At 46.8% G+C, this 27,755-nt stretch overlaps 1 protein-coding gene across 2 annotated transcripts in view; it reads right to left on the reverse strand.

The window, feature by feature from the left end:
• The window catches only part of mctp2b (multiple C2 domains, transmembrane 2b), a 133,715-nt gene that overhangs the window by 42,598 nt on the left and 63,362 nt on the right, over positions 1-27,755 (reverse strand). For both annotated transcript variants that reach the window (XM_084314952.1, XM_084314951.1), the window contains one exon: positions 26,019-26,149. In XM_084314952.1, coding sequence (XP_084171078.1) covers positions 26,019-26,149 — 131 coding nt within the window. The remainder of the gene's footprint in view (positions 1-26,018; positions 26,150-27,755) is intronic.

Consider the following 27,755-nt stretch of genomic DNA (forward strand, 5'->3'; position numbering starts at 1 on the left):
TCCAGGGAACCAGACTCTCCCTGATCAGCTTCTTAGTTTTGACCACCCCCTGGTGGCCTTCATGTGCAAGTGATATTGCTCTGACTTGTAAAGAGTGGGGGACGACAATCTTTGTGCCACGCAGTACAGTGTCACCATTAGCAGTCACTGTCAGTTCATCTTTTATTTTCTTGAACGACACAAGAGCAGATCTGTCAACTCCATCAATAGAGTCCCGTTTGTCAGACAGCAACCTCCAAGAGTCATCTTTAATGAGTCGCATTACTTCACGTAGAGTGGGATCAGTTGTGGTTGCATCCTGAATTTCCACCAGTGTCATCGCCTTGGGTACAGCATTTTCAGTGACAAAGTTTATGTATTCTTCAGCTTGTCTTTCGTCGTCTGACATAGCGTGAGAGATGTGTGATACCTGTGCCGGGTGGCGCGACATGTAATCCGCCGGGTTGTCTTTGCCAGCCTTGTAACAGACTGTGTAGTTGTATGGTTGCAGACGCAGGCTCCAACGCTCTATACGAGCAGGTGGTTTGGATTTGAGGTTATTGAAAATCCATTCCAATGGTTTGTGATCACTGACAAGTGTGAAGGCTGCACCATAGAGGTATATGTGAAAATGTTCACAGCCCCAGACAATAGCAAGGGCCTCACGTTCTGTCTGTGAATACTTTTGTTCAATGGGGGACAGTGCTCTACTTGCATAGCTTATCACTCTGGCCGGCTCATTTGGACTGTTCCTTTGTGCCAATACAGCCCCAAGACCTACTGGGCTTGCATCAACAACCAGTTCAGTTAGTTTGTGTGGGTCAAAGTAGGTCATCACAGCGTCACTAGTAAGGCTGCGTTTCATCTCATTAAGAGACCTCTGGTGTTCTTCGGTCCATGTCCAATGAGCAGATTTCCTTGTCAGGTCTCGCAAGGGTTGAGTTATGATGGCAAAATCCTTTATGAATCGGGCGCTGTAGTTTGCCATGCCAAGGAGACTGCGTATCTCACTTGCATTGGTCGGGGCAGCAGCATCATGAATCGCCTGAACCTTCTTAGGATCTGGAGAGAAACCTCCATCTGAGAATGTATATCCGAAGAAGTCAAGAGTGGTCTGTGCGTATGAGCACTTGGCCTTGTTGAGAGTCAGGTTTTTTTCTTTCAGTCGCTGAAAGGTTGCCCTGAGGGCTTGATCATGGGCAGCCCTGGTTTCCCCAAAAACCAGAATGTCATCACTGAGGTTGATGACTCCTGGAATGCCATCCAGGGCCTGTTGAATGGCATTTTGGAACACCTCTGCAGCCGACGAGACCCCAAAGCTCAGTCTCTTGTAACGTCGTAGCCCTACATGAGTGGAGAATGTTGTGATGTATCGTGAGGATGGATCCAGTTCTAGCTGATGATATCCACTGTTTAAATCCAGCTTTGAGAAGAACTTGGCTCCATTGAGTGCCTGTATCACATCATCTACTGTGGGTGTGAGATGTCTTTCTCTTTCGATGGCACAATTTGGTACCCTCATGTCCACACATAAACGCACACCTTCCGGGTCTTTTGGCTTTGGAACAACAACTATCGGAGAAACCCATGGAGTGGGGCCATCAACCTTTTCAATTACATCGAGATCCTCCAGGCGTTGTAGTTCAGCTTCAACCCGCTTCCTCACATGAAACGGCACTCTTCTATGAGGTTGTGTGACAGTAGAAACGTCTTTATTTATGTGTAACTTGACTTGAACCCCATCCAACTTGCCCAATCCATGGAATAGACCGTCGTACTCAGTGAGGATATCATCCACTGTATTCGCTTCTGTCTGTTTGCAAGCTGATGTGGGCTGTCTGTCGGCCGGTTGTCGTGGAGATGTGAGCTGTTCCTGCTGCTCTGGGGATGTATGAAGGGCATTAGCAATCTTGATTAGCCCAAGTTGACTGGCAGTGTCATATCCGAGTAAACTGCCATTATTTCCTTGTAACACATGGAATGTTGTAGTTGTGAACTGTGATTTGGACTCCACCAGCGAGGTGAATTTTCCCAGGGCAGGTAGTGGCTTACGAGAGCCATAGGGAAATATGGGAACAGTGCATTTGGTGAGTGGGGGCTTATATGTCAGTCTCTGGTAAGTTGCCTCATCAATGATATTTACAGTTGCCCCTGTATCCAGCATCACATTTATTTTGCAGTCACCAACCTTTATGTTTGCATGTGGGAGGTCTGATCTAGTTTGAGAAAGTGTGTACAGATACTCCTCAGACGATTCTCTGTCTGCATGTGTTGAGTTTGGTGTGATTTCCCTGTCACTGGTGTGCATATAATGCACTTCATGTCGGTCTCTCTTTTCCCATGGTGCTCTGGTGCCCCCTTGTGGTCGTTTGGAACGACAGCACTTTGAGAAATGTCCTTGTTTACCGCAGGTGTTACACGTTCTCCCCCTCGCTGGGCACGGTGTTTCCTCACGATGGGGAAAAGTGCCAGAGCAATTATAGCAACTTTTATTTGTAGCTCCCCTCCCCATATTCATAGCCAAAACATCTTCCCTCATGTTTCCTTGAGCCGAACTGTGTCGTGTTTGCTCCATTCCTGATGCTTGAGTCTCGGCCAGTGCCATGGTTCTACCCAGTGATAGTAGCTCAGTCAGCGTCATCTCCGGTTTCTGTAGTGCTTGACGTCGCAGCTTATTACATGTGCACGTCTGGATAATCATCGTCTTGATCTCTCTTCCAATATCAGAAAACTCACAGGTTGCTGCTAGCTGTCGCAGCCTAGTGTGATAAGAGTCGAGACTTTCTCCAGCCAATTGTATAGCTTGTCTGAATTTGTAAGTCTCGTATGTGACGTTGAGTTTAGGGGAAAAATACTCACTCAGTTTATCTTTAGCTTTTTTATAGTCTTTTGCGTCACCCGTGTCTGACAGTGTATCAAAAATGTCCTGTACACCTTCCCCTGCATAATGTAGAAGCATCGCACGTCGTCTTGTTTCATCCTTGACATCCAACGCAACAATGAAATTTTCAAAACGCTGTATCCACTTTCTCCAACGGATAGATGAGCTGTGATCGTCACTTGTATCAAAAGTAGGGAACGATGGTAATGCAGCAGCCATGGTTATACAAAAATATAACTTTTACTCCTCGTCGCCAGTGTAAAGTTTTAGAATGAAGGCTCCGACACATTGATTCCTGGTTTGACTCTTTATGAACGTCTTCAAGCTTACAGACACATTCCTGCTCTTATGGCTAGAACTACCACAATAACCATACTCCCGCTGCTTCTCCGTAGTGCCCTGACAAGATCACCCGAGTGTCTCGCTCTTGAGGAGTAAAACCTAGAGCGCCCTCTATAGGTCAGAACTAAACATTACCAAGCTCACTGAACATTATGAACATAAAGTCAACTATGTGAACCATGGACATTACAGTGAGCTCAGGCAGAATGAAATGCTTTGGATGCGGGGAAGAGAATCATTTAATTCGTGCGTGCCCAGCGAAAAGGGGTGTACAGCCGACTGCTGGCGCGGAGGCTACAAAGACCGCAGATAGCAGTCAGCCAGCAGCGAATAAGCCTTCGGCAGCTGCCCGCACTGCAGCGAGTACACCTACTGCACGCACAGCAGTGGAGACAAGTGTGAGTGAGAGGCCAGTTGCAATTATTGCAAAAGCGCAGGTACACAGTGGAGAGAGCGGGGGAAATGTTGTGCAGGCGCAAGCCGCGCAGAGCATCAGCACTATTCAGGGGAATCTGCTAATTGATTTGAACAGTGATACTCAGGTCGAAGTGAGAGAGGATTTAGAGAGTACAGCAACCAGGATAGCGGAGTCTGTACTGGTTGAGGAGGATGAGACAGAGATGGATTTTTCAAAAGTTGTACGAAAGAGGAAAAGCAGGGCTACTTCGAGGGTTACTGGCGGGCAGGACGCAAAGGCAGCTAGGAAGGAGCAGAGCCCCGGCCCCTCTCAAACAAGGCAAGGCTCAGGAAAGAAAGGAGAGGACGCACAGTCACAGGACAGTAGTAACAGCAGTGAGGAAGAGGAGGATGTGCTCTTGAGTGATTTATCACAGCCTGAGTTCTCTTTCGAACAGATAAAAACATTTTTGAAAAATACCAAAGGTAAATCTATTAAATTAGAGGAACTTTTCCCTGATTTAAGGAAGTTTCATGATTCTGTCACAATACACATGAGGAGTGGGGAGGACGCAGGGCTACCTTTTTTCTCTCACCAAGAGGGATTCCGCTTAAAAAAAATATTATCAAGAGTCAGAGCAAAAATCAATGAGGAGGCTGTTGGTCCTGATGATGTATAGGCCTAATGTGTTTTTTTGCTATTGTTTGGTTGCTGCTGTGCTGTATACTAAACATGTGTGAATTTAAACTGGGGTCTTTGAACGTTAATGGTGCTAGAGAAGATGGTAAGAGAGCTGCCCTGTACAGCCTGATCAGGGGCAAGAAGCTAAATGTTACTTTTCTTCAGGAAACTCACAGCACGGTTGAAAATGAATCTGACTGGAAGAGGGAGTGGGGTGGGGGAGCTTTCTTCAGTCATAAGAGTAGTAACAGTGGGGGAGTTGGTTTTCTTTTTTCTAGGGATTTTCTACCTGCTTCATGTGTTGTTGATGAGATCATTCCAGGCAGGTTGCTTAAACTCTGTGCTGTATTTGAAAATGTAAAGATGTGTTTTGTAAATGTATACGCTCCAACGGTGGGGTTGGAAAGGTTATTGTTTTTGGATAAATTAAAAGATACTCTTAGTGCTTGTAGTAGTGAGGAGTATCCGTTTGTGGGTGGTGATTTTAACTGCACTGAAGATCCCGTGTTAGACAGGAATCATCAGGAGCCGCATGCGGCTTCTAAAGCCTGTCTAATACGACTGGTTGAAACCATTGAACTGTGTGATATTTGGAGATATCTCCACAGTAATCAGCGGCAGTATACCTGGGCTCATTCCAGGGATAATTATTTATCGTTAGCCAGGCTTGATCGTTTGTATTGTTTTGAACATCACATGAGTGTGGTCACAAGCTGTTCCATAAGTCCGGTGGGTTTATCTGACCACTCCCTTGTCCAGTGTTCTATTTTTATAAAAAATGTAAAGTGTAAAAGTGCATATTGGCACTTTAATGTCTCTCTGTTGGCTGATAATGGTTTTAAGGATGCTTTTGGTTCTTTTTGGGCTGACTATAGGCAAACTAAACGTGACTTTAGTTCACTGCAACAGTGGTGGGATGTAGGTAAAATACATATAAAACAGCTTTGCCTACAGTACACTCTCAATGTTACAAGAGACATGGCCAGATCTATGAGAGCTCTGGAGAGAGAAGTGATGGAGATGCAGGAGTTGGCAGGCTCCACTGGAGAAAGAGAACATATTGAAGTTTTTAAAAGGAAAAAATCAGCTCTGTCTGACCTGCTGGGTATCTCTGCTAGGGGCGCTCTGGTTAGATCCCGTTTTCAAAACGTGGTCCAGATGGATGTTCCGTCTCACTTTTTCTTTGGTTTGGAGAGCAAGAATGGCCAAAAGAGGCTGCTACACTCTCTGAGGTCAGACACTGGGCAGATGCTGCATGAGACAGCCGACCTCCGTCGGTGTGCGGTTGGTTTCTACAAAGAGCTCTATAGAACTGAGTACCAAGAAGAGCCGGAGGTGGCACGGTCCTTCTTTGAGGGCCTCCCTAGAGTCTCAGCTGAGGACGGCGCAGAGCTGGAAGCACTGCTGTCAGGCCAAGAGCTGCTAGAGGCTTTGCAGAGCATGCAGAGTGGGAAGGCGCCTGGGATTGACGGTCTCCCGGTTGATTTTTACAAGTCTCTCTGGTCTGTGATTGGTGAGGATCTTTTGAGTGTCCTCAGTGATAGTCTGAGAAAGGGGAGGCTGCCTCTGAGCTGTAGGAGAGCGGTCATCACTCTCCTGCCCAAGAAGGGAGACTTACAGAACATCAGGAACTGGCGTCCAGTGTCTTTACTCTGCTCCGATTATAAAGTGCTCTCAAAGGTACTGGCAATGAGACTGAGGAAGGTGATGGAGCGGGTCATCCATGTGGACCAAACCTACTGTGTGCCCAGCAGGTTGATATCTGACAACATTACGTTGATTCGAGATATTTTGGACCTCTCTGGTGTTTTGGGTTGTGAACTTGGTCTGATTTCTCTAGATCAAGAAAAGGCTTTTGACCGAGTTGAACATCAGTACCTGTGGAAAGCAATGCAGGCTTTTGGTTTCAGCTCTGGGCTTATAGCTATTGTAGCTGAGGGGTACAATTCCCTGACTGTATTGTTAGATATGATATTTAATACCACTACCTCATGTACTTTAACTTCTGGCCACCCAGTACAAGATATAAGTATGATGAACACTTTCCCACCTGATGAAACGAACCAACACAAATGTACCAAATCGAATATTTAATACAGCAAAAGGTGTATACAACATTCACTTAATTACATTTATGATTTGAAATATTGAATATGCACTTTTATGGCAAATGAGTATTCGTAGGTAAATCAACATTGAATGTCCAATCTCTGGTTGCGCAGGGAGTAAGTATACAACCTGGAATATTTAGGAAACGATAGCGATGGTACTTAAATGATTATAGCTGGATACACTAAGGGGGGGGGGGGTCCCGCTGGTTGTAAGACAGTAGGAGGGGGGGGGTTAGAGAAGCCGCTGGCGGTATCCCATCTGGCCGACGGTGTCTTGGGAGAATCCAAAGTCTTGGACACAGTGCCCACAGAACCTCGGGCCGCAGACGAATACAGCTGGACCCTCTGTGGAACGGTATCTGCCGGTCCACAACGGAGAGACGTGGTGCGACCTCACGTGTAGAGCGCCGCCTCACCTGGAGTCCTCTTCGGGGGGTAATTCCAACACTCGACAGTGTTGGCCTTTATCCATGGAATAATCAAAGCACACAAAGCATAATCCAAGAGCCGTGGAAGGCTCGCCGTCGTCGGGTAGAGTAATCCAATATACAGGTCCAGTCGCTCTTGACCCGGAGCTCCTCGGATGCAATCACCACTAGGGGTCTGACCAGCCTGGGTAAGCGTCCAGATAACGTCAGGAACGATGGGGGTACTGATAACTGTAGAACTCGAACCGAACGATGCACCATACATAAATAGACTATTATTAGCTTAATAGAATACGTCCAACTCGACGGTATGGTGCCAAACTATGACCATTCAACTATTAATCTACACGATATCTCAATGCCTATTCTGGGCCAAGTAGGCCCTACTACACCGCACGTGCGTCGTGGGGAGGCTTTTGCGTCTGTCACTCTGTTGGAGGGTAAAGAACTGGACTAAAAGAAGGTTCTACTTTACGAGCGCCATATATATATATGCGCTATGAACAAATAGTACCATTCGTATTTCGCCCGGCATATTACTGCGCGGAACCGGGGGTTGCCTCGACATGTTAGGCGGCACGATTGAACTTGGACCTAGGGGTATGGCAACCTGGCGCCAGGTTCTCGTCCAATGGTAGAATGAAACTATTATGGGCTGTTTAGTAGAAACGGGGATATTCAATGCATATTGTACAAGGAATATACAGGGGATATCAAACGATATACAAATACAATTAAACATATATATATAAATAAATATACATATTCGGTTTAATCTGATCCTTCACAACAGCCGCCCCCTAATTAGTCCCACCTAATTAGCTAAGCAGAGACAGATTAACCGCACTGTCTTCCACTCAAGGTCCGCTGTAAGGGTCAGTCAACTCACAAAGTCATAGGGTCATGGTCATCATCGATAGTATCTGGGAGTCGGGGCAGTTCTATGAGCCTCGCCACGGGACGTGTGTAGGTGCGCCCTTGGACGAGTACTTCAGCTGCTCGGACCTTGCCATCGGCACCGGTGATCACTTTGCTTACGCGGCCAGCCGGCCACGTAGCTCTGGGGAGTGACTGGTCAACTATCATGACGACTGTTCCTTCTGTCAAATTGTCTCTCTCTTTTACCCACTTCTGGCGGGTCTGTAGAGACGGTAGGTAGTGAAGTAGGAAGCTGCTCCAAAACTTGTCAGCTAGTACTTGGCTGTACCTCCACATTCTTCGGCCGTTCGCTTCTTCGGGCCTGTACATTGTCTGGGGTAGCGCGGGGTCCAGCCGCCCCATTAGGAGTGTGTTGGGGGTGACTGGGTCGACATCTGCTACATCACTGGAGACGTAACCGAGGGGCTTTGAGTTCAATACTCCCTCGATCTCCGTGAGGACTGTCATTAGGACTTCCTCTGCCACAGTCTGGGCTCCGAGTACGGCATACAGGGCTGTCTTTATAGAACGTACTTCTCGTTCCCAGGTTCCACCGAAGTGGGGTGCGTTCGGGGGATTAAACTGGAAGTCAACCTGGGCTGGAGCGAGGTGGGTCTTAAGTTCTGGGCCCATAGCTTGGAAGCTCTCTCTCAGCTCTCTTTCTCCGCCTTTGAAGTTGGTCCCGTGATCAGACAACAATGTAGACGGTTGTCCTTTCCGTGATATGAATCTCCGGAAGGCCATAAGGAATGAGTTTGTGCTCATGGTCGGAAGGAGCTCGATATGTATCGCTCTGGTGGTCATGCATTTGAATACAATACCCCACCGCTTCTCGGTGCCTCTTCCTCTCTTTATATACAACGGGCCAAAACAGTCCATGCCTGTGGAGTGGAATGGCTTGTCGCCGATTCGGAGGCGACAGGGGGGTAGGTCAGCCATCCGTGGTATGCTGGGCTGCGCGCGCCACTTACGGCAGTCTAGACAGGTTCGCTGGAAGCGCCGTACTGCTTCTCTCCCTTGCAATATCCAATAACGACGTCTGATCTCCGCGAAGACTCTCTCTGCTCCTGCGTGGTGCACATCCTCGTCGTATTTCTTTATGATCAGCTCTGTGACCTTGTGTCGGCTGTTCAAGACGATCGGGTGCTTAATGTCATCTGGTAGATCGGGGGCTCTCCGCAGGCGACCACCCACTCTGATGAGATTATGTGCGTCACTCTCTGGTGCCAGGTGAATCAGTCTGCTGTCTGATGGGACGGGGTTTCCTCCCTGTAGACAGTCTAGCTCATCGGGGAACGAGTCTCTCTGGGCTCGTTGTAGTAGAAGAAGTTCTGCTTCTTCGTAGTCAGCTGCTGACATGTCAGTGGTGGACTGAATCTCTGGGTGGTGCCGCAGGAATGTTCTTTGTTGCGCACTCTCTAGGGTAATGCAGTCATCTATGTTCGGGTCTGTGGAGGCGACAGTGCTCAGTCCACAGAACATAGGCTTCTTGTTCTCAGCCTCCTCGCTACTTGCTTCCCTCGGGTGGGCGTAGGCCAATCTCCTTCCGGGAGCTGGAGGAATGCTGGTCCGTCACTGTAGATGTTGCGACGGGTTAGGTCATCCAGGGACATTCCCCGGGTGATGACGTCAGCTGGGTTGTGTTTGGTATCCACATACCTCCAGCTTGCTTCTTCTGTTAATTCTTGAATCTCGGTGACTCTGATTCCCACGAAGACTTTGTATCTGCATGAATCAGACTTAATCCATGTGAGTACTGTCGTGGAATCTGACCACAAGATTGTTCTATGCACCGGAATGGTGAGTTCACGTTGGATTAACGTGGCTAGATGCGCTCCTGCGAGGGCTGCGCAGAGCTCTAGACGTGGGATAGATTGTTGCTTACGTGGGGCTATTCTTGAGCGGGCCAGTATGAAAGCAGTGTGTATCTCTCCTCCCATCTCTTGGGCACGCAAATAGGCAACCGATCCGTAGGCTACTTCGGAGGCGTCGCTGAAGACGTGTAGCTCAATCTCGCATGTCTCTGGCCTCACTGTGGATGGGAAGTAGCTGCGGCGTATATTGACACCTGGGAGTGAGCGGAGTTCCGTCTCCCACTCTCTCCATGTTGAGGCAAGGTGTGCGGGTATTGGGTCGTCCCAGCCCTGGTCCTTGTCCCATAGTGCTCGTACAATCATCTTTGCCCTGGTGGTGTAAGGTAGAATACATCCCAGCGGGTCATATTGTCTGGCGAGTGTTCTGTACACACTCCGTCTGGTGGTCGGTATCGCCGCCGACCTTCCTTGCTCTGGAGCCAAGGGTTTGTGTCTATAGTGGAGCGAGTCTGTTTTGAAGCGCCAGACTAATCCTAGTGTCATTTCTTGGGCTTCTCCTGGGATTGTCGCCATCCAGGTCTCGCTGCTGGCAGCCTTGTCTGCGGAGGAGAGGCTGCGCAATACGTGCGGGTCACTGCTGGCCCACTGCCTGAGATCAAAGCCTCCTTTGATTAGGGAGGCGCGTAACTTGATTAGGAGAGCCTCGGCTTCTTCTTGAGTCGAGACGCTTTGTAGACAGTTGTCTACGTAGAAACTGTTCTTCACACTGTGTTGGACCTCTTCATCTGCTGCTGGGTCCTCTGTGACGTGTTTCTGTAGTGCAAATGTAGCACAGCACGGGCTGCATGTGGTTCCGAAGGGGAGTACTTCCCACTGGTAGATGGATGGGTTCTCATCTCTGATCTTCTCTCTCCATAGGAACCGTAGCAGAGGCTTGTCCTCCTCTACTAGTCTCACTTGCAAGAACATCCCTTTGATATCCCCGCTTATAGCCACCTTGTCCTGGCGGAAGCGCAGTAGCACGCCTAGTAGGGAGGGGCCGAGTGTGGGGCCGGGCAAGAGCTCTTTATTCAGATTTTGGGATCCGATCTGGTAGCTGCAGTTAAACACAATGCGATCCTTGCCATTGTGATGGACCTTGTGATGCGGCACGTACCATGATTCGGTCGTCTGATCGGCCTCTTTAATGTCAATCTTTGTTACGTGTCCCGCTGTGATTAGCTTCTCAATCTCAGCTCGGTACACACTCTGTTGAGCGGGGTCTTTGGCTAGGCGCCGCTCTGTGTTCAGTAGATAGCGCTCCGTGGCGTCTTTCTTTGCGTGAAAGGGGGGCATTCCCTCTCGCCTCAGGAGTGGAGTTGCGTATCTCATCACTCCGCCGACTGTGACTCTCTTTGTCCCCTGCTCGAGTAGGTGGATGGCGTAAATGTCTTCTTTAGAGCGAATGTCTTTCTTTTCGTTCTTAAAGGGCATTGTCTCTAGGGTCCATAGCCTCTCGACATGCTGCAGGAGAGTGGTGTCTTCTTCTGTCGTTCTGGAGTGGAAGCAGCTAGTGGCTGCGGTTCGGTTGAGAGATTTAGCGAGGGGGCCTTGTAATGTCCATCCTAGGCGGGTCTCGACTGCTGCAGGACAGCCTCGGGGGCCTGTATGGACCCGGTCAATCGGGACTATGAGTTCTGCATGGTCGGAGCCTATCAACAGGGTCGGGGTAGCGCCGTCTATGAGCGGGATAGGTAATTGGCGCAGGTGCACATATTTATCCATCAACTTGGTGACAGGGTAGGTGTACTGCGAGAGTCCTATTTCTTGGCTGGTGAAAGCATTTGTGATCTTGTACCGTCGCTCTGGCTGCCCGTTGGCTGCGATAGTGAAGGAGACATTCTCGCCCTTTATCGTCTTTAAATCTCTTCTTATTGTCCGAATCGTCATTTCGTTCTTGCTCCCCCGCAGTCCCAGCTGAGTCGCAGCGGAGGCGAGCAGAAGGGTCTTCTCTGACCCGTCATCAAGGACGGCGTAAGTGTCCATGACTTTATCCTGGTAGCTCAATGTCACACGGACTACCTTTAAGAGCACTTGAGCTCCGTTGCTGCTGGCGGGGTCAATGTACATGACACTTGCCTTGGTGCCGCTCCGTGGTGCAGGTGTAGGCCGTCTTCCGTTACTATCGTGTAGTATATCTAGATGGGCTCCATCGCACCGGCTGCACCTTTTCTTTAGGCGGCATTCGGCTGCCATGTGGGGCCGCGCACATCGATAACAGCGCCGGTTGGACTTTATCCATTGGCTCACTTCTTCTGCATTCATCTTTGTGAATGAGTCACATTGTGACAGCCAGTGTTCTTTCTCACAGTAGGGACACGCTATCTTCCACTTCTCCTTTCTCGAGGGGGTGCTGTGACTCTTACTGCTCGGTACTGACTCTGATTGGTGCATGACAGTCACCGATCTTCTTCCATCACTTATTCTCCTGGGTCCCTCTCTGGAGCTTGGCGTGCTCCGCCCGAAGGTGTCCAGTCGTAAGCTGCTGACCTCTCTCGCCAGGAAGTCGGCCAGATCAAGGAGGGATGGCTCGGGGCCGTCGGGATCTCGGTAGTCCCTCTGCCGCCGAAAGCGCTCCTGTCTTGCGGGTGGCAGCTTCTCCAAAATCCTCTCAACGTTAGAGTTGGCGTACAGCTCATGCCTGCCCTTCTCCCGTTGAGCTCCCAGCATCCCCACCAGGGACTGCACTTTGATTGACAGGTCGTCTAGTGAGCGATTGTCTGTGGCTGGGGGTAGGCGGTCAATATGCCTTATCTCCTGGATTACGTAATCCCATATACGTCCATATCTTTGATCCAGCGCTGCAAGGGCCACTGTGTATGGGGTCGAGGAGGTAGCATAGGCTAGCGCTATATTGTGCGCTCGCGGTACTTTCAGGTGCTTCAATAATATTGCATACTTGTGGCGTTCATCAGCGACATCCACCATCATTGTCTCTAAACACATCCGGAGCTCCGTGTACTGTGCTCGACTCTCATAGGCGAAGTCTGGGAATGACGGCGTGACGTTGTATGACGCCGTGGATGGCTGATACATCGGCGAGCGTTGGGGGAGAGACCTCCTGGGCGAGTCCCCTCTTGCGCCTCGCTGTGGGCTGGTACTGGCAGGGTACCATGGCCCGCTGGTCCAGGTACTGTTCCTCGGGGCTGGTCGTGCGTCGTGCTCACCCGTAAATAGAGTCGGGGGTCTGTAGCGCAGCGCCGCGGGGGTATAGCCTGGACTGTATGGGACCTCCTGGTCCGGTGGAGTACTGTGCTGTCGTCGGGCTTGGTTCTCCTCTTCTCCCTCTTCTTCTTCTATCAAATCTTCCAGATCTTGTAATCGTTTATTTAGCTTCTCCGCAGTGTAGGCCGCTCCTTCCTTGTAGCTGGGTCTCGCTTGGACCGGTATGGGAAGGGGGTCTGCGGGGGGTCTAGACTCGGTCTGTTGGTCAAGTTCAGGGTCGCTTGCTCGTTGCGGTGACGCTGCTCTTGACTGCTGTCTCGACGAGTTCCTTGAGCCCCTGGCGGAGGGAGAGGGAGTTGTCCTTTTGATCAGCTGCTCTATTAGTTGCGCTTGTAGTCTGTCGCGCTCTGCGTCTCTTTGGGCACCGGCAGCGGTGCGCTGGGCGTCGGCGTCGGCGCGCTCTGTTTCTCTTTGGGCACCGGCAGCGGCGCGCTGGGCGTCGGCCCGGTCTCTTGCCATATTCTCTTCCATCTGGAAGCGTCTCATCTCCAGACTTGTGCGCTGTTCTTCGCTCCGTTGCTGTGCTTGGAGGTGTTCGCGCTCGCTGGTCGCCTGGGCTTGGAGACGTTCGCGCTCGCTAAGCGTCTGTGCTTGGAGCCGATCGCGTTCGGTAGAGGCTGTCAGGCTGACGAGGAACGCCTGTTGTAGTATCCTCTCCGCTTCGCTGGGGGAAGGCGGTAGTGGAGGTGAGCCGCTCCTGCGTGAACCGCTCCTGGGGGTACTCGTTGGGGAGTCCTGGAGCTCTAGTTCCTCGGCGCTCTCCTCTTCTTCTTCCGTGCAGAGTTCTCTCTCTGTAGGGTTGTCTTCCTCCCGGGGCGTGTCGGGGACTACTTCTTTAGTAGTGGCGGGGGGTAAAGGCATGTCAATTCCCTCCTGGTCCCCACCGTGGGCTTGGTCAGTTACATTAGGACCTACTAGGGCCTCTGTGGTCGGGGAAACCTGGTCGTTAAGGTCAGACATAATTTTACTTTCTACTTTTACCACGTTTACCGTTTGTCGAAGGCTAGGTAGTTGACTGACAGTGTAAGCCTCTAAGTACTGAGGTGTCTGTCGTCTGCGCCGCGGGCGTTCTAGGTTAGGAGGATCGTTTCGTGGAGTGTTCATCATAGGCCATTTCGATATTAATAACACTATATTAATATTACACTAGTTACCCTCCGGCTCGAAGGACCAATTGTAGCTGAGGGGTACAATTCCCTGACTGTATTGTTAGATATGATATTTAATACCACTACCTCATGTACTTTAACTTCTGGCCACCCAGTACAAGATATAAGTATGATGAACACTTTCCCACCTGATGAAACGAACCAACACAAATGTACCAAATCGAATATTTAATACAGCAAAAGGTGTATACAACATTCACTTAATTACATTTATGATTTGAAATATTGAATGTGCACTTTTATGGCAAATGAGTATTCGTAGGTAAATCAACATTGAATGTCCAATCTCTGGTTGCGCAGGGAGTAAGTATACAACCTGGAATATTTAGGAAACGATAGCGATGGTACTTAAATGATTATAGCTGGATACACTAAGGGGGGGGGGTCCCGCTGGTTGTAAGACAGTAGGAGGGGGGGGGTTAGAGAAGCCGCTGGCGGTATCCCATCTGGCCGACGGTGTCTTGGGAGAATCCAAAGTCTTGGACACAGTGCCCACAGAACCTCGGGCCGCAGACGAATACAGCTGGACCCTCTGTGGAACGGTATCTGCCGGTCCACAACGGAGAGACGTGGTGCGACCTCACGTGTAGAGCGCCGCCTCACCTGGAGTCCTCTCCGGGGGGTAATTCCAACACTCGACAGTGTTGGCCTTTATCCATGGAATAATCAAAGCACACAAAGCATAATCCAAGAGCCGTGGAAGGCTCGCCGTCGTCGGGTAGAGTAATCCAATATACAGGTCCAGTCGCTCTTGACCCGGAGCTCCTCGGATGCAATCACCACTAGGGGTCTGACCAGCCTGGATAAGCGTCCAGATAACGTCAGGAACGATGGGGGTACTGATAACTGTAGAACTCGAACCGAACGATGCACCATACATAAATAGACTATTATTAGCTTAATAGAATACGTCCAACTCGACGGTATGGTGCCAAACTATGACCATTCAACTATTAATCTACACGATATCTCAATGCCTATTCTGGGCCAAGTAGGCCCTACTACACCGCACGTGCGTCGTGGGGAGGCTTTTGCGTCTGTCACTCTGTTGGAGGGTAAAGAACTGGACTAAAAGAAGGTTCTACTTTACGAGCGCCATATATATATGCGCTATGAACAAATAGTACCATTCGTATTTCGCCCGGCATATTACTGCGCGGAACCGGGGGTTGCCTCGACATGTTAGGCGGCACGATTGAACTTGGACCTAGGGGTATGGCAACCTGGCGCCAGGTTCTCGTCCAATGGTAGAATGAAACTATTATGGGCTGTTTAGTAGAAACGGGGATATTCAATGCATATTGTACAAGGAATATACAGGGGATATCAAACGATATACAAATACAATTAAACATATATATATAAATAAATATACATATTCGGTTTAATCTGATCCTTCACAACAGCTATGATCCAGGTCTTGTACAGAGACATTGAGAGTGTACTTAAGATTAACGGTGGTTTAAGTGCGCCTTTTGAGGTTCAGAGGGGAGTCCGACAGGGCTGTTCTTTATCAGGAATGTTGTACTGTCTGGCCATAGAGCCGCTGTTACACAGATTAAGGACTCATTTGTCGGGTTTTTCTTTTCCGGGTTGTGACATAAAATTCAAACTGTCTGCATATGCTGATGATGTCATGATTATGGTAAAGTCCCAGCACGATATTAATATTGTACATTCAAATGTGAGGGCTTTTGGTACTCTCTCTTCTGCTAGGGTGAACTGGCAGAAGAGTGAGGCCTTAGCAGTGGGTAAAGGGCCAATTGATGGACTTGTGTTACCTGGAGGCCTGACTTGGAAGAGGGGAGGCCTAAAGTACTTGGGGATTTATCTTGGGGATGAGGTATTTTCTTCCAAGAATTGGGACGGTGTGGTGGAGCAAGTGGAGGGCCGGCTGAAGCGATGGAAATGGATTCTTCCAAAACTGTCGCTGAAAGGTCGGGTCCTTATTATCAACAATCTTGTGTCCTCCATGCTGTGGCATCGGCTAGCATGTACGGACCCGCCGCTGAACCTACTGTCTAAGGTGCAGGGGTTGATGGTGGACTTCTTCTGGGACCGGTTGCACTGGGTCCCGCAGAGTGTCCTTTTCCTGCCCAAGGAGGAAGGGGGACAGGGGCTGTCAACTTGGCAAGTAGGGGAGCAGCGTTCAGGCTCCGTTTCATTCAGAGACTCCTGACAGGACCGGCTGAGCTGGTCTGGATACCTGTGGCCCGAGCCATACTGGAGCGGTGTGGTGGGCTAAGTCTGGCTGAGCCAATGTTCCTCATGGATTTAAAGGGATGTACAATGAAAAACCTGCCTCGTTTCTACAAGGGACTGTTAACAGTGTGGGGCTTGTTTACGAAAGAGAGACTGAAGGACGGTGGCTCTTTGTACTGGCTTCTGAGGGAGCCGGTGGTTCATGGGACTCGTTTTCAGGGTGGGGCCGAGCCAGCACTGAGGCAAAGGCTGTGTGAGGCGAAGATGTTCACGTTGGGTAATGTGCTGGAGGTGTGCGGTCCCCTTTTTGATAATGCTGCCGGTCTGGCCTCACAGCTGGGCACAAGGTCTGTCAGGGTGATGGGCCGCCTATTGGGAGGCTGGAAACAGCAGCTGACTGATAATGAACTGGAAATGTGTGTTGATTATTGTAATGGTCAGTTATTGCCTGCTGTAAATGATTCTTTTCCTGAGGTGAAACTTATCCCTATTTTTAAATGTGATGGTTGTCTGTTAGAGGTGAGCAGTGCTGCTGATTGCAGGCTGAGCACCATGGTGGGCAAAGCTATGTACTACCTGTGTGTTAAAGTGTTGAACCAAAACAGGCTGAAGGATAGGGTTGACACTCCATGGAGAGCTCATCTGGGCCTACAGGAGGCTCAGAGGCCTGAGTGGAGAGCACTGTACAAACCACCGTTAACTAAAAGGGTTGGGGATTTACAATGGATAATTTTACATGGTGCAGTTGCTGTGAACGCTTTTGTCTCTGTGATTAATTCTGATGTTGAAGACACCTGTCCTTTCTGCACAGAGAGGGAAACAGTTTTTCACTGTTTTTTAAAGTGTGACAGGCTCTTGGTTTTTTTTCAGTTCCTGACCCGCATGTTTGTGCTGTTTGATGAACATCTTACTCCAGAGATGTTTATTTTGGGGTTCAGGTACAGCAGGAAGAGGAGGTTAAAATGTCAGCTCTTCAACTTCCTGCTGGGTCAGGCAAAAATGGCCATTTATCTAAGTAGGAGGAAAAAGATTGAGGATTCAGTGCTGGTAGATACCACTATTTTGTTTAGAGGTATGGTAAAGGCAAGGTTACGAACGGATTTTCATTTTTACAAGTTGACCAGCAATGTAGCAGAGTTTGAGATGATATGGTGTTACAAGTGGGTGTTGTGTACAGTTGTGGAGGAGTTGGTTTTTGGTTTTGTTCTGATGTGAAGTTTGTCTTATTTTTCTTGATTTGAGTTGCTGTTCTGTTTTTTGCAGTATACATTCTGATGTATTGTTGATTGCTGAGTGAAAAAATAAAGTTGTGTTTAAAAATCAAAATCTCTCGTATTGTTGACAGTGGAAAGCCTCTAAGCCACCCGTGACACAAGTGTAACGCGTGGGAGGTCACACTCTTTGCTGTGCAGGCGCCCTGACCGACCTGTAGGAGTCACTGTTTACAACGACCAGAACACCACCCCACCGGCTTCCCTCCCGCTGACTCTGCCAATTGAAAAAAGTGCCATTTTCTTTTTTTTACCGTTACGCATATAGACTGTCCTTCCAACTGAAAAATGTCAGGATAGAATCAAAATATTAGGTAAAGAGAGAGAGATGCCCCATATTCCATTGCAGTTTGCACGGCCTCCTCAGCGTGCCTCTCCTATATATTTTATGCATAGCGTGGGTGGTGATGATGATGATGATAGAAACCGCTGTGGCGCATACAGTTGAATGCTGGTATTACACTCATTGAGGGACACGAAGAAGTCAAGTATGATGGGATTTGGGAATCTCAAATACAAATCGGGATTGGAATAAAAAATGCATTTATATTAAACAATACAGAATATACAGCACTTCTTGGGGTCTGTAGGGTAAGCACTTATTCCCTCCCCCCTGAACATTTATGGAGATGTATGGGCCTTTTAAGTCAGTGATAAAAGTGTCTTTCAAGGATAAGTGAGCTCCTGCACTGATTATTATAGTTCAATATTCAATATTTGATCACAAAAACCCCCCAAAAAGCATAAAAAGGGGGCCCCTTAGACTACATTACTCTCTCTCAGTGATCTCCTGGTTGTTCCCCACTTAGGTTATCTAACTATCGCGCCGCTGCAACTAGAAACACTGGCTTGGCCTGCTTCTAAGTTCAGTGGCATGATAGGCGAGTCAATCTATGAAAAAAAAGCACTTAACCCAAAAAAAATTTATACAAATGGATTTTCGATGGATTCCGATAGTATTGGGCGTGCTAAATAACATACTAAAAGTCGACCAAAATCGACCCCCCCCCGAAAGCCGCCATTTCCAAGATGGCGTCCCAGATGGCGGTGGAGATATTAAAATGGCTATATCTCAAATTGAGAATATGGTGCAAAGGATTTCTCAACTGATTCTGGTACCTAACACTCTAACATACTAAACATCTAGGAAAATACACCTTCCAGAAAGGCTTAATTTTCAAGATGGCGTCCAAAATGGCGGCAGACCAAGCTTAAAATGGCTATATATCTCAATAGAAAAAAATATATAACTATGATTTTTCACTTGATTCTGGTACCTCTAGTCATGCTTGTGAACATACTAAAAATCTAGGAAAATACACCTTCCGGAAAGGCATCATTTTCAAGATGGCGTCCAAACTGGCGCCCAGGAGCTTAAAATGACTATACAAATACAAATAGCTTACTAAAAAAGGTGTTTGCACTCTCCAGCTCTCAAGCTAGCATAGTTGAAGCCTTCTTTTTGACCATTATAGTTGTTATAGTTAGAGGTGTTTGCACTCTCCAGCTCCCAAACTACCATAGTTGAAGCCTTCTTTTTCTGAATCAGTTTCTTTTTCTTTTCTGACCTAGTCCTGTGTTTGGGCATGCCTGGGCGTGTCTGACCTGGCAGTAGGGGTGGACGGTATAAACGGTATACGGTATAAACGGTATGAATTTGCTCTACGGTATGGATTTTGACTATACCGTCTAAACCGGTAGTGCAGCTCTAAAATACCAATGACGTCATGTAACCACAACGCGACTATTTCACTCGCATTTGCCCCTAAAAATAGATCGAATTAGTCATAGATAATAGATATGTGCGAACTGGAAAAAGTTATTTAGGAGGCTTCGCGCAGTGGGCGTGCCCGCCCCTACCGCACGCATGTAAACACGGATCTAGTAGTCTAGTGGGACGGGACACGGGAGCTCAGCTGTCGGCGGCGTCTCCCTGAGCTAACGTTAGCTTAGCTACCGTTACAAAATGACCCAGTCAACTATTCACTTTTAGTTTAATACATGATGAGGCATTGTCTAACCGAACGGGATCTAGTCGGCCAGCTACCGATAGCTCCTGACATCAACAAACGCTCCACAAAGTCTAGTAGAGAGAGACGTGTGTGTGCTACCTGTTAGCCGTTAGCTCACGTTAACCCAAGTTAGTTCACCGTTCAAAACGAAATGTCCCATTGAACTAAATAATTCACTGAGGCGTTGTATTAACGTTATATATCCGGCTTAGCCGGATAGCTCCTGATATCAATGTCTTATAACACTGATTCGATGCGTATTCGAGCTGAGGGCTTGCTAACGTTATAATAGGGTCCAGGTGCAGCGCCGGAGTATCCTGGCCGTAGCTCTGCTCGAGGCTTACTCGAGTATAGGTCCAGGTGCAGCTCCGGGGTATCCTGGCCATAGCTGGAGGCTACTAGAGTACACACAGACAGTGGAGCTTGTTGCGTGGTGGCGATGTCTCGCAGATAATACAAGTACAAGTCTAATTATATAATATATATTTTTTATAAAAAAAAAAAAAAATTATATAAAATAAAAATTTTTTTTTATCAAAAACGATGATACCGTGATATATACCGTTACCGTCTATGCTTCAAATTATACCGTGATATAAATTTTAGACCATACCGTCCACCCCTACCTGGCAGTGTTATTTAAGCCCCAGTTTCATTCTAGTCTTTGACAGAGGTGTTTGCACTCTCAGCTCTCAAGCTAGCATAGTTGAAGCCTTCTTTTTGACCATTATAGTTGTTATAGTTAGAGGTGTTTGCACTCTCCAGCTCCCAAACTACCATAGTTGAAGCCTTCTTTTTCTGAATCAGTTTCTTTCTTTCTTTTCTGACCTAGTCCTGTGGTTGGCAGGGGATGATGCAGATTATTCATAAGGGAGATGAACATCCAGGGCAGTCTTCAGTGAGATACTTACCAATGATAGACATGTACTCCGGAGACAAAACATGCATTCTGTCAACACTGGAGTTAATTTGTGGTCTGGCATCCAAACACCACCTTGCCCCAGTAGTTACATTTGACCAACCCCATATATTGGAAAGCAGCAGAGATAATCCTAGATTCACCACAGTGCAGTCACCTCAAGTCCTTTGTCCTGCTCCTAGGAGGATTTCACACATTTATGAATTTGCTAGGAGCAATTGGTACACTGATGGACGGTACAGGACTTAAGGACATTCTAGGGGTAGTCTATGGGGAGAACTCAGTAGCCCATATGATGACAGGCAAATCAGTTCAGAGAGCATTCCGTGGCCATCTTCTGGTTGACAAATGTCTTAACCGCATGATAATATCAGAAATGGTAGATGATAGTCATGAATTTGCAGCAATGGTTGAACAGTCTGAAGCAATGTATACCTCAATAGTTAAGGGTGAAATGCCATTGGAAACAGTGTTCACATCAGAGACCCTCATTACAATAAATGAAGAGCTGGGAAAAAGGAAGATGGAACTGTGTGCTAGATCCAAAACTAGTCAGTTGTGGCTAAATTACCAACACATGTTAGAAGTTGCTAGGTCACTGATAACAGCAGATCGCACAGGTTCCTGGCTTTTGCACCTACGCGCTGTTTCTGAATGCATGCCGATATTCGCTGCGGCTGGGCATTACAATTACTTGAAATCGGCACACTTTTATGTCCAAGAGATGAGTCAGCTTCACATCAACCACCCAGATGTCTTCAGACAATTTGAAAAGGGTTTTCATGTTATCCGTCGCAGCAGCCAATCATGGGCAGGCCTCAGCTCAGATCTTGTAATCGAAACAACATTGATGAGGTCATTGAAGACTACAGGAGGGATGACACATGGAAGTGGAATGACCGACAATCAGAGATCCCTTTGGACAATGTCAAAGGGCATAACATCAGAGTATAACACCGCAATGCAGGAGTTCTCAAACCAGACATACACAACATCAGAACAGCACAAGGATTCAACAGAGGCAAGGATGAAAAGGGATGCTGCTGACCTGGAGAAGATCACTTCAAAACTTGCTATATGTTCACCTTTCTCTCCAGACTCTTCTTTAAGGAATGTTGTTACAGGTGTTGTCGCTGAGGATGGAGTGAACGTGCATGATTATGACTCTGTTGGACGCAACATCATGCACAAAATGATCGGACAGCCGGCATTCACATTTTCATTTAGTAGAAAGGATAAAGCCATAACCCTTGGACAAAAATCGTCTATCAAGGTTGCTCCTGATCGAATCATTGATTCTGCACTTCTTTTTCAACGTTTCCTTATTGTCTCCCAAACTGGAGAGCTGTCATTGGAGGAGGTTATGCGTTACGAACTCAGTCCTTTCCCTCCTGCCCTCTTTGAAGCCGGAAACGTCTTCCGCAAAGCTGATAAACCACAACTAGCGCACGCGATCTGTGATCATGCAAGTGATGCAATCCTAGATTCTGTACCAGAAACGGAGCATTATGTTCTTGATGGTGGTTCACTCCTTCACCGAATACAATGGAAGCATGGACAAAGCTATGGTAAAATTGCACAGTCATATGCAGACTTCACCATCCAACATTATGGCTCAGCTACAACCATTGTGTTTGATGGCTATGAGGATGGGTCATCCATTAAAGACAACACACATCAAATAAGAGGAAACAATATTCATCCCATTGTCAACTTCACTGCTGAGACAGAGTTCTCAGGTAAGAAGGAGGAGTTCCTGTCAAGAGATCTGAATAAACAGAAACTGATCCACATGATAAGTGATGAACTGAAAGAACGGGATTGCACTGTGGTCAATTCACTTGGAGATGCTGATGTAGACATAGTAAGGGCCGCAGTGGGATCATCTCTTCTTCACACCACGACGCTGATTGGAGAAGATACTGATCTCCTCGTCTTACTTCTTTACTATGCACAGAGAGATAGCAAGGGCCTTTATTTCAGATCAGACAAGTCGAAAGTTGATGGCAGTTTTAAAGTGTACGCCATAAACCATTTGAAAGAAGTACTCGGACAGGATGTGTGTTCTCAGTTGCTGTTCATCCATGCTGTGACTGGCTGTGACACAACTTCCCGGATCTTCGGAGTTGGCAAAAAGACAGCATTCCAAAAACTTGTAAAAGGGGATCCTGTCCTTCAGGCTTGTGCCAATGCATTCACTGTACCAAACCAGACAACAGATGTGATCGATGACCTTGGGTGCCAAGCAATGGCTGTCTTTTTTGGTGGAAAGTGCACAGATTCGCTTGCAAAAATTAGATATAACATTTTCAGCAAGAAGGTTGTCTCAGCTTCATCAACGGTAACGCCTGAACGTCTACCACCAACTGAATCTGCTACCAAATTCCACTGTCGTAGAGCATACTACCAGGTCATGGTCTGGATGGGAACAGATGATGGTATAGATGCTCTAGACTGGGGCTGGAACCTGCAGGACAATAGATTTGTCCCACTCATGTCAACAATGAATGCTGCTCCAGACAGTCTCTTGAAGGTCATTCATTGTAACTGTACCACTGCCTGCAAGACACTTCGCTGCTCATGCAGAAAATATGGACTACCTTGTACTACTGTCTGTGGACCATGTCAACTTCATGAATAAGCTACAGGCAGCCATTTTGATGATGCAAATGATGCATTCCTAGCAGATATATTTAGCTAGATATTTAGCTCGTTATTAATGTATAGAGGTGCCAGAATCAGTTTATAAATCCTTTAGAAATGTTTTCCCATTTGAGATACAGGCATTCTAAGCTCCCAGTCGTCATTTTGGACACCATTTTGAAAATTAAGCCTCTTCGGAAGGTGTATTTCCCTAAAACTTTAGTATGTTCCTAAGTATGTCTAGGGCAGGGGTGGGCAACTTTGTATATGGTGAGGGCCACAAAATGTCCACAATCAATCTGGGGGGCCGCATTGTTTATCGGCAGTCCCGCCAGTAGTACCCCATCACTCAAATAGCCCTAATAGTCACAAGGTATATAAACAATTATAATTTGTTGTAACTTTGTTTTTATTCCATTTCAAATGCATTTAGTAATGCAATTTCAACTTTATGAATTTATAAACAGCTGAATTTAAAAGTATTGCTGTGTAACCCCAAATATATACAAAAATTATCAATTATAATTAAGGCTTCTAATAAAATAAATGTATGAAACTTAAAGCCCACTGCTCAACAAACACAAAGCAGCATTCCTGCTGCATTTCACTACAACAGTAAATCAAAAGTGCAATAATAAATGATTTTGTTAAATGTATAAACTTTTATCCTGCTACTAAACAAAACATTATAACACTGAAATGCATGTTATGGATATGAAGCACTCAGGAATGTTTTGTTTAGTAGCAGGATAAAAGTGTATACATTTAACAAAATCATTTATTATTGCACTTTTGATTTACTGTTGTAGTGAAATGCAGCAGGAATGCTGCTTTGTGTTTGTGTTATTAGTGTTATCTGAACACTACAAAAGTAAACAAGTAAAGTGCAAGTAAAGTAAAGTGCAATACTACATGCCTCCCATTGACCCTTTATCAAACTGGCATGACATTCACCCTCGCCCCACAGTGGGTCAATAATGGTTATAATAATAATAATAATAATAATAATAATGGTCCCCTCTCTACACCTCTCCATCATCTCCCCCCCCCTCTCTACATCTCTTCATCATCTCCTTCCCCCCCTCTACACCTCTTCATCATCTCCTCCTCCCCCCTGTCTTTAATGAGACACTTGTGGTCTCTCCATTTGGCGCACAATAGCAGGAATGTCAACTTCAATGTTTGTGCATGCAATCTGCATCAGATGAAATAATGTTTCATCCGACAGCCTGTTTCTCTACTTTGACTTGATGTGCTTCATGTTTGAGAAATTGCTCTCACATATGTATGTGCTCCCAAACATACTGGCCATAGAGAGGGCAAAGTCCCTGAGGAGTGGGAAGCGGGGCTCAGGTAGCAGTTTCCAAAACGAAATTCCCCTCTCATTTCTCTTTGCTTGAAAAAAAGGATCCGACTGTAGCTCGCACAGTTCAAGCTGCAACGGTGGGGGCTGCTCTGACACCGTAGCGGTGAGGGGGCCGGCAAACAGCGCTATCCGTGACTGTATGCCGTTGAAATCTTCAAACCGATCATTGAATTGCATTTGCAGTGTTTCAATGTCGCTCCTGTACTTTCCGACGGCTCAGCCATCGGATTTCTGTGTGTAGCTGCAAGTCGCCATAATCAGTGTCCATCTCTTCCAAAAAGGAGACAAACTTTCTATGGTTTAGTGACCTGTTGCCTCCACGAATTAGATTGGTAACCTTGGTAACCAAATCCATAACATGGCTGTAGTAGTCAAGCTTCTTGGCACAGAGAGCCTCCTATATCAGATAAAAAAAAAGAAAAACTATTTAACGACTCTCGCATATAATTTGACTACACTCGACTCGCATTGGTCATTATAGTGACCCACAATAGATGGAAATTATGTTAGTGAACTTACCTGATGTATAATGCAGTGCAGCATTGGACACTCAACGCCACTCTGCCTTAGAAGCCCGGCGAATCCTGTGCGCTTTCCTTTCATTGCCGGTGCTCCATCGGTAACAACAGCCGACAGTTTATCAAAACCCCCATATTGCTGCACGGCACTTTCAACAGCGTTTCATATGTCCACACTAGGGCTGACCCCTATTAGTCAAATAGTCGACTAATCGATCGAAAGGAGCCATAGTCGACTGCCAACTCTTCTTAGTCGAATACAATACAAAAAATTTAAAAAATTAAAAAAATTTAAAAAAAAAAAAAAAAATTATACTCTTTTTTTTTTTTTTTTTTTTTTTAATATTGGCCTGGGGCCGCATGGTACGTCGGTGAGGGCCGCATGCGGCCCGCGGGCCGCCAGTTGCCCCTCCCTGGTCTAGGGGTACTTGGGGTACCAGAATCAAATGACAAAATCATTTATATAATTTTTATATTGACATATATATAGCCATTTTAAGCTTGGCCAGCCGCAATTTTGGACGCCATCTTGAAAATGAAGCCTTTCTGGAAGGTGTATTTTCCTAGATTTTTAGTATGTTAGTGAGCATGCCCAGAGGTACCAGAATCAGTTGAGAAATCCTTTGCACCATTTTCTTAATTTGAGATATAGCCATTTTAATCGCCCCGGCGCCATCTGGGACGCCATCTTGGAAATGACGGCTTTCGGAGGGGTCGATTTTGGTCGACTTTTAGTATGTTATTTAGCACGCCCAATACTACCAGAATCCATTGAAAAACCTTTTGTATCAATTTTTTTGGGGTTAAACTATATATTGACTCGCCTATGACTGCAAAAAAGAAAAAAAGAAAAGAATACACTTTTTTTCCCAGTACCACCAGCAGGGGGCCCAAGTACCACCGGTGGTACACGTACCACAGGTTGAGAACCACTGATCTAAACGATCTGACGATCAGAGAACCCAAGCTCAAACTGGCTACAGCGCGGAATGTACAGTAGGATAATGTACAGTAGGATAATGTACAGTAGGATAATGTACAGTAGGATAATCCAATCTGGTTTTGAAGATCAAAATAGTCAAACTGTGGCGGGTGGGACTCACCTTCCGAGGCACTCCTCAAATCTGCGCGACTCTTTAGACCAGAGCTCTATCTCCAGGATATCTGGGCTGTCGGGGAACTGGTTGAAGTCCAACCTCTCCGCCCAGCGAGGGTTGGGGTCTTTATAATGGTTCTACAGAAATAAGATTGTTGAAGTAAAAGCACACGCACACATTATTTGAAGGTATAGATTTCTTTTTAAATGAACATAACCTTTTTATAGTGTTTTTAAAAGCCTGTGATTTTACTTCTACTTGAGTGAATTTCTTTTTTAAAGCACTTTTATAGTACTTTACGCGCCTAAAGTACTTTACTTCTAGGGCTGAACAGATAATCCCTAAATGGACATAATGCCAATCTAGCCTTGAGTACTAGTAGTTGTTGTTTGTAACCTTTATTTACCCAGTGAATCTTTTCTGAGCATGTACATGTATGGTCTTTTTCAGCAACATCCTGCTATACACTCTCACAATTAAACACATTCACACCTGGGTGTTACTTATAAGCAATTTGGGGTTAAGGCTGCGGTTACACAGGGGAAAACAGGAATGTTGTATTTTCTAATGATTTCGTTTGCATGTCCAAGTTAAATGGCAACAGCATTTTAGCTGGCATTTCGTTCTCCTATAGTGGCAACGCTCCAAGGGGGTTTTCGTTCTCAAAGTCCATTGGAACGGTGCCATGTAACCTCGCGCGAGCCGGCGCCGTTAACGCCCATGCGCACTAGACACCGACGTCCGCGTGCCCTCACCAACGTCCGGTGAGAACCGGAAGAGAACAGGATCCTGCCATATTTTTCCAGCACTGGATTAGTCAACATGAACGACCAAATAGCTCAGCTGTTCGCGGCCTTTATTAGTTTTAACTTCTTTAATTCACATTTTCTTTAGTTAGCAATAATGCAACTGCAAGCCAATGTTCCGAGACATATTGCCTTTTATTTATATTTTTTTTATCCACTTTTTCTCCTCTTTTTCTATTTTTCTCCCATCCCAATTTAGCCGTGCCAATTCTCCCCTCCCCTGTCTTGAACGTTGCTCGCATATGCCCCCCACTGGTCGGTTGTAGGGAGGATAGAAGCCTTGCATCACATGTCCCCTCCGATACATGTGGAGGCAGCCTGTCACATCTTTTCACCTGCCAGCGCGGACTCTCATTTGGCGAGGAGTAACGTATGGGAGGCTCACACTACCCCCGCCATTTTCCTGTCTCTGCTGTGCAGGTGTCCCCCAACCGACCTGTAGGAGTCGCTGTCCACAACGTCCAGATTTCCACCCATGTACTTCCACCCGCTAACTCTGCCAATTGAGTTAGTATGATGGCCGGCCCAAGCCGGAGGCAATGCCGACAGCCGGAGTCAAACGCGGTGTCTCTTGCGTTGGTGACGAGCACAATGTCCGCTGCGCCACCCAGCCGCTATATTGCCTTTTATTTGTAAATTGTTAGGCTATTTGAATCCAGAATTTAGGGCTAAACGGTGTATTCAAATAGCCTAACAAATAAAAGGTAATAGCCTATGTCTCGGAACATAACATTGCTCATGACATAAAAGATAGCCACTGTCCATTTATTAGTTAATGACAAGCGGCCACTACACCTTCTCCAACTAACGTTATTTATTTAAATTGTTCCTGTTAATTAATAATTTTTAATAGACCGGTCTATCTCTCTCTCTTGATAGACCGGTCTATCCTACATTAAGCTTCTGACAACGAAAAGAGTTCAGGAGACAAACGTCA

This window comes from Notolepis coatsorum (genome assembly GCF_963971535.1).
Source record: "Notolepis coatsorum genome assembly, chromosome: 5".
In the NCBI taxonomy this organism is placed as follows: Eukaryota; Metazoa; Chordata; class Actinopteri; order Aulopiformes; family Paralepididae; genus Notolepis; species Notolepis coatsorum.